Source organism: Bison bison, unplaced genomic scaffold (assembly GCF_000754665.1).
Source record: "Bison bison bison isolate TAMUID 2011002044 unplaced genomic scaffold, Bison_UMD1.0 scf7180017864072, whole genome shotgun sequence".
In the NCBI taxonomy this organism is placed as follows: domain Eukaryota; kingdom Metazoa; phylum Chordata; class Mammalia; order Artiodactyla; family Bovidae; genus Bison; species Bison bison.
Window position 1 is genome coordinate 10,905,893 of NW_011494644.1, and position 10,968 is coordinate 10,916,860.

At 47.2% G+C, this 10,968-nt stretch overlaps 2 protein-coding genes across 3 annotated transcripts in view; one reads left to right on the forward strand and one right to left on the reverse strand.

The window, feature by feature from the left end:
• Window positions 1–776, reverse strand: part of NUPR1 (nuclear protein, transcriptional regulator, 1) — a 1,722-nt gene extending 946 nt beyond the window's left edge. Inside the window, exon 1 of the mRNA XM_010837271.1 lies at window positions 351–776. Within this exon, the coding sequence (XP_010835573.1) occupies window positions 351–462 (112 nt within the window). The 5' untranslated portion in view covers window positions 463–776. The remainder of the gene's footprint in view (window positions 1–350) is intronic.
• Window positions 777–10,269: 9,493 nt separating this feature from the next.
• CCDC101 (coiled-coil domain containing 101) overlaps window positions 10,270–10,968 on the forward strand; it is a 30,402-nt gene continuing 29,703 nt past the window's right edge. The window contains exon 1 of one of the 2 annotated variants that reach the window (XM_010837273.1): window positions 10,270–10,485. Coding sequence is in view for 1 of the 2 variants with exons in the window: in XM_010837272.1 (XP_010835574.1) it covers window positions 10,808–10,810 (3 nt within the window). In the remaining variant the exon portion in view is untranslated. The other variant, XM_010837272.1, reaches the window with a different exon arrangement.

Consider the following 10,968-nt stretch of genomic DNA (forward strand, 5'->3'; position numbering starts at 1 on the left):
TGGAAAAAGCTTGGGTTAAAGTCGGGAGGCCGGGGATCGTCACCATATAGATTTAGGGCAGTCTTTGTCCCTGCTTCCGCATCTGTGGATTGAGGGACTTCCCCCCTCCTCGTGATCTCCAAAATTCTAGAAGTGTGTGAGGTCCCAAGGCTGAGTAGGACAGCACTCACTGCAAGAGGGGTTGCGGGGAAGGGGGTAACTCCAGGGGTCAAAGAAACAGGCTGGAGAAGGGTGATGAGTGGGCAGGAGCCCAAGGAGGGATACTAGTTTGGGGAGGTGGGCTTCAGTCCGCTTGTGAGGGTGGGCATTGTAAATGAAAGGATCCGGAAGGTGGCGGGGCCAGGCCTTACCCGGGTAAGAATGAGCCAGGCTGTAGAGGTCGTACTCGTCTAAGACGGCATCTTCATCCTCTGGGCCTGGGGGCTGCCTGGACGGGCTGGCTGCTCTTGGGAAGGTGGCCATAATGTCTGTCTGTCTGTCTCTCCCTCTCCCGTCTTCTAAAGCTTTGTTTGTGTTTGGTTTGCTGACACCTCCCAGTTCACTGGCCTCAATTTATAAAGCCAAGTCTCCTCCTCAGCCCACAGTCTGGCTCCAGCCCCTCAGGCCCGGTCTGATGCAATCTGGCCTTTTCCCAGAACCCAGACCAGTAAGCATCAGTCACGAGAGAGAAAGCGGGGTGGGGGTGGGGGCGTGGGGGGGTGGCGGGGGGAGAAGAGCTGGTCCCGTGAGTCCCAGCCCCCTTCGCCGCCTCCTCTCTCACCGGGGCTCGCCCAGCTGGGGAGTTTTCCACGGAGGAGATCCCCGCCCCTCAGAGGGGAGGAGGTAAGAGACAGGGTTTGGGCATAAACAGTGCTTGTGGTCAAGGCCCGAAGGGAACTGAGGGCCTCACCTGGCTGACTGCTTCCTTATCCATCTCCTGCCCTCTGCCCTCTGCCACGTGCCCCTCCTGGGCTGGGGGTCATGGCCACACAGCTGAGCCCCACCCCACCCACTTCTGGCTAAGATTCAGGACCCTGGTGGCAGAACATGGAGTAAAGAATGATCCAGGAGAGGGTACAACCCACCATGTGTCATGTCACTGATCCTCACACTCATCACACCCAACCCTCCTTTTTTTTTTAATATAAAAAATATCCTGGAAACCCCCCTTAACATCCTGAACTGGGGGTCCCTAGGTAATCTCCCTCTCCTGAGAGGGAGACTAGCAGAATGGTTAAACCGATTCTGGAGCCAGATGCCTTGGATTTAAACCCTTGATCCACTACTTCCTGTATAACCCTGGACAAGTCAATTTATCTCTCTGAGCCTCCGTTTTCTCCTCTGTAAACTGAGGGTGATAGTAACTGTATCTGCCTCATAGACTTGGCATTTGTGCCAAGTCGCTTCAGCTGTGTCTCACTCTTTGCAACCCCGTGGACTGCAGCCCACCAGGCTCCTCTGTCCAGGGGATTCTCCAGGCAAGAATACTGGAGTGAGTTGCCATGCCCTCCTCCAGGGGATCTTCCCGACTCAGGGATTGAACCCATGCCTCCTGCATTGGGAGGAGGGTTCTTTAGGACTCCACCTAGAGTTGGGGAGAAGATCAAATGAGATAATCGATGGCAAAGTACTTGCTACAGTGTAAACTGCATTGTATGAATTGATCACATAGTTTCCAAATAATTGGATCGAATGCCCTCCTTGAAATGTAAGAGAGACATAAAAGGAAATCAGTTTAAAATAAAATTATACACGGGGCTTTCCTGGTGGCTCAGTGGTAAAGAGTCCACCTGCCAATGCAGGAGACACAGGTTCCATCCCTGATTCGGGGAGATTCCACATGCCAGGGAGCAACTAAGCCCGATCGCTGTAACCACTGAGCCTGTGCTCCAGAGCCCGTGCTCTGCAACAAGAGAAGCCACCACCATGAGAAGCCCATGCACCGCAACTAGAGAGTAGCCTGCACAGCAACAAAGACTCAGCATGGCCAAAGATTTAAAAAAGAATAAAACCTTTACTAAAAAGAAAATAAAATAATATATATTTCAAACCATGGATATACTGAGGTAGAGACCATGGTGAAGTAAACAGATGTTTGTGATAATTTAATATGAATTAAAGGAAGGGGATCGGATAAGAAACGGGAAATCGGAAATTTCCACTCTTGCCTGAAGGATCTGACCCTGTGGGTCCATTGACCCGGAGGGGCCACACCCTGAGTTGCTTTAGCTGAGGCTCAAGCACTACAGACAGTGAAGGAAGCAGACTGCAACATTCCTTTCTTTCTTTTTTTTTTTTTAGCTCAGTGGTCTCAGTCCAGGACAGGTGTTAGGTGTTAATTCCCTGCTCACTTTCCCACTTTGCTGTGAGCCGACTGAAACATTGTTCCATTTCAATATTACCAAAACTTCCGTCTTCACCACCCCCCCCCAGCCTTATAATAACCCAGTATCATTCTCTGTTGAACAAGAAGGGACACTCTTGCTTGCATTTCTCCCTGGCCTGAGCCAGAATTAGATTTAGCTTCTGGTTTCCCGGGGATCATAATAACAGACCAGATGATAAGAGAAAGAGGAATTTAACCGTAACTTACACAAACAGGGGAGAAGGAAATGGCAACCCTCTCTAGTATTCTTGCCTGGAGAATCCCTGGACGGAGGAGCCTGGAGGAGTCCATGGGGTCGCAGAGAGTTGGATGCAACTAACTGACTAAACAAACAGCAAACACACCAAGGCAAATTAAGGTGGATAAATTAGGAAATACGGAGTTCTTGCAAAATAGTGGGCTTTATCATGAAGCATTGTAGCAAAATAATTCCCTCCAGCATGACACAAGGGGGCTTCCCTGGTAGCTCAGTGATAAAGAATCCACCTGCCAGTGCAGGAGACAAGGGTTTGATCTCTGATCTGGGAAGACCCCTGGAGAAGGGGATGGCTACCCACTCCAGTATTCTTGCCTGGAGAACCCTATGGACAGAGGATCCTGGAAGGTTACAGTTCATGGGGTCACAAAGAATCAACACAACTTAGCAACTGAACAACAAGAAGCATAACACAAGGCTCTAGGCTCGGGTCATTAAAATAAGCTTTATTTTTATTTTTTTAAAGACTCATTTATTAGGTTATTTCATGAGATCAGAAGTGTGTGTGTGTCTGTGTGTTAGTTGCTCAGTCGTGTCTGACTCTTTTTGAAACCCTATGGACTGTAGCCCGCCAGGCTCGTCAGTCCATGGGATTCCCCAGGCAAGAATACTGGAGTGGGTTGCCATTTCCTTCTCCAAAGTTTTATTTTTAATACCTTCATGCATGTCTGGCAGGATAGTCAGAGGTCGTGCGGAATGTGGGACAATTCTGGGCAGGATGAACTGTTTGGCTCCAATCTGAGGTCATCGTGACTACCAACATGCTCACAAATTCCCGAGCTGCCTCTAGGGGGCGATCTTTCACTCATTCACTTCTGCTGCCAGTCCCCGGCTAGCGGCTCAGAAATCTTGAACCCCCTCTGAGCTTCAGAAGGCTCATCTGTCAAGGGAGAAGCCAACAGGGCCTGATGTGCCAGAGGGCTTCCTCCAGACCCGCGCGTGGTGCACTGCTATTTCCCCCAGTCTTCAAAGAAGGAAGGGCTTCCCTGGTGGCTCAGTGGGTAAAGAGTCTGCCTGCAGTGTGGGAAAGCCATGTTTGATCTCCATCTTGGGAAGATCCCCTGGAGAAGGAAATGGCAACCCACTGCAGTATTCTTGCCTGGAGAATTCCACGGACAGAGGAGCCTGGTGGCCTACAGTCCATGGGGTCACAAAGAGTCGGGCATCACTGAGTGACTAACACTCAAAGAAGGGAAACCGAGACTCAGAGAGCGACTTGCTCAAGGTCACACGACTGATGAGTGGTGAAGGGTTCCTCTCACCGTTTGTCTGACCCTAGTTCCAGGCCTCATTCTAAGTCAGCACAGCTGACCAAACACTGGCAAAGATTTGACAGCCGTGTGTATGGAGGCAGCTGTCAGGGTTTCCTCCTTCTTCCCTTCCTCCCAAACAGTGCCTACCTTGGACCAGGCCAGCTACCCAAGATGAGAGGAATGACACATTGCGCCCTCTGGAAGTTTGGCGCCCTCTGGTGGAGGTGCATCTTTAGCAAATCAGTGCACACTTCCTATCCATAATACCACACAACCTCTCAGTACACTACCTTTTCATTTTACTTTCTCCATGGCATTCAATTATTACTAATCAAAACTATCTTTGTTTACTTCTCCATGATTTGTCCCCACTAGTTTTGTTGCTGTTCAGTCGCTCAGCTGTGTCTGACTTTTTGCAATCCCATGGACTGCAGAATGCCAGGCTTCACTGTCCTTCACCATCTCCCGGAGTTTGCGCAAATTCATGTCCATTGAGTCAGTGACACCATCCAACCATCTCATCCTTTGTTGCCCCCTTCTCCTCTTGCCCTCAGTCTTTCCCAGTATCAGAGTCTTTTCCAATGAGTTGGCTCTTTGCATCAGGTGGCCAAAGTATTGGAGCTTCAGCTTCAACCCCACAAGTTTAGTTAGCAGTTAAAGGAGTAGGCTCTGCAGCAAGACTTCCTGGGTTCAAAGCATGGTTCTATTAATACCAATTGTATCTTTAGACAAACTACTTAACCTCTCTATTCTTCAGTTTCCTCATTTGTAAGATGAGATTGATAATAGTACAATACCTACCTGGGAGGATTGTTGGGAGGATTAAAGGACCAATTTTCATAAAAATTTAGTATAATACCTAGGTGGCTCAGATGGTAAAGAACATACAGTTCAGTTCAGTTCAGTCACTCAATCATGTCCAGCTCTTTTTGACCCCTTGGACTGTAGGACACCAGGCTTCCCCGTCCATCACCAACTCCTGGAGCTTGCTCAAACTCATGTCTATCAAGTTGGTGATGCCATCCAACCATCTCATTCTCTGTTGTCCCATTCTCTTCTTGCTTTCAATCTTTCCCAGCATCAGGGTCTTTTCCAGTGAGTCAGTTCTTCGCATCTGGTGGCCAAGTATTGGAGTTTCAACTTCAGCATCAGTCCTCCCAATGAATATTCAGGACTGATTTCCTTTAGGATTGACGGGGTGGATCTCCTTGCAGTCCAAGGGACTCTCAAGAGTCTTCTCTAACTGCAATTCAAAAGCATCAATTCTTCGGCGCTCAGCTTTCTTTATGGTCCAACTCTCACATCCGCACACTACCGGAAAAACCATAGCTTTGACTAGACAGACATTTGCCGGTAAAGTAATGTCTCTGCTTTTTAATATGCTGTCTAGGTTGGTCATAGCTTTTCTTCCAAGGTACAGAACATAGTAAGTGTTCAATAAATATATATTTTGGCTTCGAACATGCAGGACCTTAGCTCCCCAATCAGGGTTTGAACCCAAGCCCCCTGCATTGGAAGTGCAGAGTCCCAACCACTGGACTGCCAGAGAAGTGCCAATGGATGCAGTATTGATAAGACTGTTAAATACACATACACCCTGAGAAATCTCCTACAGAAATACCCCCAGCCTCGTTTGTAGTTATGAAAAACTGGAAACAACTCAAGCGTTCATCAGTAGGTGATTGATCAACATCCTTCTGTGAAATATTCTGTAGCCATTAAAAAGAATAAGCTAGATTGCTAGCCTTGATGAGAAAGCTGTCCATAAATCATTATTAAATGAAAATATTAGGTTAACAGAACATTATGTATACTATAATTCAAATTTTTGCATTACATCTATTGAAATAATATAGATAATGAGTTATTCATTTCAGCATAATACAGGTGTGACATTTCTCTTGGAAAGTAAAGAAGATACACGACCAGATAAAACAACAGTAGAAAACTCTAGAATAAGAAATTCTATTACTGGAAGTCTCCCTAGAGATCAGCAAACCCAACCCCATTTAGCAAACGAGGAAGTATGGACCAGAGTGACTAAGATTCTCTGCTCTACAGATGTTAGGGCATTAACCATATGCCAGGGACTTCCCTGGTGATCTAGTGGCTAAGACTTCCAGTGCATGGGGCCTGGGGTTTGATCCCTGGTCAGGGAACTAGATATAGATACCACATGCTGCAACTAAGAGTCCCTATGCTGCAACTAAAGATCTTGAATATGGCAATGAAGATTGAAGATCCTGAGTGCCACATTTAAGTCTCAGCACAGCCAAATAAATAAATATTAAAAACACAAACTGTATGCAAGTTACTTGTTGGGTGCTGGGATATAAAAGTAAGTGGCACATGGTACCCACATTCAGTGGGTTTGTAGACTAGCTACTGTTACCAGACAGTGTGATAAGTAATGAGAGAAAAACAAATTCAAACTGCAAGGTGGACCTCATCCAGACTGGTAATTCCCATAGAAGGTCATGTGTTAGCTGACTTGGAAAGGATAAGCAGAAGTCAGACCAGGAGGCTGTGAAACAGGGTCCCAGGAAGGGGAAAGGGGAGAAAGTGTAGTGCATCTAGTTAACCAAAGGAGTTGGAGTACAAGGAAATTCTACTCCTGGATTTGGGAAACAATAGTCTCCTGTCTTCCAGTTCAGGGCTGTTTTTTTAATACTGCCTGGCTCTCTAAGTCTGTTGACAAGTACAAGATGATTCAGCATGTCTACAATTTTCTGACATAAAGAAAAGAAAACATACATGACTCACACTTACCCAGGTGTAGACAATTAAGGTTTTCTAGGAACTTCCCTGGTGTTCCAGTTGTTATCTGCCTGACAATGCAGGGGACATGGGTTCAATGCCTGGTTTGGGCAGATCCCACATACTAAGGGGTACAACTAGGCCTGTGTGAAGCCTGTGTACCACAACTAAAGAAAGGCCACACGTAGCAAGGAAGACCCTGTGCAGCCAAAATAAATAATTAAAAAAATAAAAAAGATTTTCCAAACCCTGTTGCTTAAAGTGTCTTTTTAAACTGGATCAGTTCAGTTCAGTTCAGTCGCTCAGTCGTGTCTGACTCTTTGCGACCCCATGAATCGCAGCACGCCAGTCCTCCCTGTCCATCACCAACTCCCGGAGTTCACTCAGACTCACGTCCATCGAGTCAGTGATGCCATCCAGCCATCTCATCCTCTGTCGTCCCCTTCTCCTCCTGCCCCCAATCCCTCCCAGCATCAGAGTCTTTTCCAATGAGACAACTCTCAGCTACATGTAAACAAATGAAATCAGAACACTCCCTAATACCATACATAAAAATGAATTCAAAATAGATTAAAGAGAAAGTGGAAGACAGGATACCATAAAACTCTTAGAAGAAAAGATAGGACACTCCATGATGTAAATGGCAGTGAGATCTTTTTTGATCCACCTTCTAGAGTAATGAAAATTAAAACAAATGGGACCTAATTAAACTTAAAAGCTTAAGCACAGCAAAGAAAACTATAAACAAAATGTAAAGACAGCCCTCAAAATGGGAGAAAATATTTGCAACCTAATGCCCCTCTGACCAGAGAAGACTCTTAAGAGTCTCTTGGACTGCAAGGAGATCCAACCAGTCCATCCTAAAGGAAATCATTCCTGAATATTCATTGGAAGGACTGACGCTGAAGCTGAAGCTCCAATACTTTGGCCACCTGATGAGAAGAAATGACTCACTGGAAAAGACCCTGATGCTGGGAAAGATTGAGGGCAGGAGGAGAAGGGAACGACAGAGGATGAGGTGGTTGGATGACATCACTAACTCCATGGACATGAGTTTGAGCAAGCCTCGGGAGTTGGTGATGGACAGGGAAGCCTGGCGTGCTGCAGTCTGTGGGGTCGCAAAGAGTTGGACACACTGAGGAACTGAACTGAACTGCCCCTCCCACCACTGGGTGCCAGCCCAAGGCTAGATACCCAAGGGAGACCCTCCCCTCCGTCCCTACCTCCCACTCTCTCTACCCAGGGGAAGCCTGGGTCCAAGGGACTGCTGCCCAAGCATGTCTATAGTCCTATTTCTATAATAAAAACTATTTTAATTATTGAAAAAAAGGGGAGTGAGCAATGGGGTTGTGTACCAAACTCTCTGTAAAGGTTATATCCTCAGCTGGGATTCTGGAGAACTTTTACTTCCTCCATTACAGATGCTAGATCCTGTCAACATTTGACTTTTTCACAGTGTATGAGGAGACTGGTGGGCAACAGTCCATAGGGTCGCAAAGTTACCTGTTTTAGAAGGAGGGGAGAAAAGGAAAATGTTAAGGGTCAGTTTAATTCATCCCTTTCCTTTACTCAATTGCACGCATACTATGCCACCTTCTGGTCAAGATATGGCTTTTTGTCTGTGTCAAGGAAAATCACCATTAAAAGTGAATACAATGGTTACAGTATCTCCCACCTGCAGGCCAAGGAGGTCAAGGTGAAGAGAAAACTTTTTGTTTTGCTCAAATGGGTGAGGAGTGGGTGTGAACAGGGTCAAGCTGAGTGACTGTAGGTTTTTTTACATAGAAGGTGCCTGAAGCCCTCATGTAAAAAGCCAGTCCTCAAGCAGGAGAAAGCAAAGAGGAGAGACAGATGAGAGCATGGCTTTCAGCAGTGTAACTCTATCAAGGGAGGAATTCAATTCAGTTCAGTTCAGTCGGTCAGTCATGTCTGACTCTTTGGGACCCCATGAATCACAGCACGCCAGGCCTCCCTGTCCATCACCAACTCCTGGAGTTCAATCAGACTCACATCCATCGAGTCAGTGATGCCATCCAGCCATCTCATCCTCTGTCGTCCCCTTCTCCTTCTGCCCCCAATCCCTCCCAGCATCAGAGTCTTTTCCAATGAGTCAACTCTTCGCATGAGGTGGCCAAAGTACTGGAGTTTCAGCTTTAGCATCATTCCTTCCAAAGAAATCCCAGGGCTGATCTCCTTCAGAATGGACTGGTTGGATCTCCTTGCAGTTCAAAGGACTCTCAAGAGTCTTCTCCAACACCACAGTTCAAAAGCATCAATTCTTCGGCGCTCAGCCTTCTTCACAGTCCAACTCTCACATCCATACATGACCACTGGAAAAACCATAGCCTTGACTAGATGGACCTTTGTTGGCAAAGTAATGTCTCTGCTTTTCAATATGCTATCTAGGTTGGTCATAACTTTTCTTCCAAGGAGTAAGTGTCTTTTAATTTCATGGCTGCAGTCACCATCTGCAGTGATTTTGGAGCCCAAAAAAATAAAGTCTGACACTGTTCCCACTGTTTCCCCATCTATTTCCCATGAAGTGTTGGGACCAGATGCCATGATCTTCGTTTTCTGAATGTTGAGTTTTAAGCCAACTTTTTCACTCTCCTCTTTCACTTTCATCAAGAGGCTTTTTAGTTCCTCTTCATTTTCTGCCATAAGGGTGGTCTCATCTGCATATCTGAGGTTATTGATATTTCTCCCGGCAATCTTGATTCCAGCTTGTGCTTCTTCCAGCCCAGCATTTCTCATGATGTACTCTGCATATAAGTTAAATAAGCAGGGTGACAATATACAGCCTTGACATACTCCTTTTCCTATTTGGAATCACGGATTAGTAAAAAGAAAGTACTCTGTGTAACTCTCTCCATGTGCCCTCAAGCGACCTTCAGTGAAGACTGCTGTGACTTTTCAAGGCTCTTTGGGAAAGCATTTCAGATGTGTTAGATGAAGATGGATAGACAAGGAAGCCCCAGATTTCTTTGCCACACTGTAGCCTTCTCAGAAGGGCTTCCCAGGTAGTTCAATGGTAAACAATCTGCCTGCCAATCCAAGTACTCGCGGGTTCAATCGCTGGGTGGGCAAGATCCCCTGGAGGAGGGCATGGCAACCCACTCCAGTATTCTTGCTTGGTGTATTCCATGGACAGAGGAGCCTGGCAGGCTACAGTCCCTAGGGTCGCAAAGAGTCAGACACGACTAAAGCAACTTAGCACATACATGTAAGAAATTAAAAGATACTAGGATGTAAACCATCATAGTTAAATACTTGCTCCCAGAACTGTAGTACAGTCCTGGAAAGATCCCCTAAAAGCATGATTTCTGGGTCTACAGGCATGCTTGCTTCTATTTATTTTTTAAAATTAAAAAATAAACTTTATTTTTCTAGCAGTTTTACGTTTCCAGAAAAATTGAGGCAGAAAGTCCAGAGAATTCTCATACGTCCACTGGTCTCCCTTCAATCAATCATCTTCTCGCTTAAAAAAAAAGTATTATTGTTTTATAGAGGCTTTGGGGAGTGGGAGAGAATACAGAAAACACACAAAGACCCTGGTTTTATAAAATAAGGTTCGGCCGAAAAGCCGGGAGCAGTGTGTCAAAGTGAAAACTACATTTCCCAAAGGGCAGCGCGGCACGTCACAGAGGATGACGGCGCATGCGTGGAGGGGTCCTCCGCGCTGCGACTAAGCTCATAAAAGGGAAAAAGACTGTGTGGGGCTCATCCTGCCGCGAATCTCGAACGTAAAGGGCGTTGTCATCTGCAGACTCTGAAGAGCATTCGAGGGGTGGCGCGCCTGCTCCCGCCGTCGCAGTTTCCAGCGCGACGTGCTTGTTCCACCCGAGGCTCTGTCGGTAGGTATGGGTCGCAGTCTGGGACACCCCCCTTCCGCCGCACACCCCCGCCAGGAGGATGGCGGGAGCGGAGGACTGGTGGTCCCCATGCCCCGGCCTCGCTGAGGCGGCTCTTGTGGGGCGGCGCGCATGCGCCTTGGCGGAGAAAGGCGGGGCGCCGGGAAGGAGAGCTAGTGTAGACCGTCTGTACCGTCTGCGCGTGCGCCCGCCCGCCTTGCGCGGGTGGGAAGCCGCCGCACGTGGAGCTTGGCACAGTGGCCGGGGAAGGTGGGGTACCCAGGCCAGGTGCTAGAAAACAAGGGCAGAGGATGGGCCCCGAACCATGGTAACATTTGTTATTTGCTCACGATATGCCTATCTTAACCGAACAACCTCATTCTTCATTCATATTTCTCTTGGCGCCTCGTTTCTCTGCCCTTGTTTGCTGCCAAAATTTCGGTCTGTACTCACTAGCACTTCTTCTCCTCCAAACCCACTCCAGTC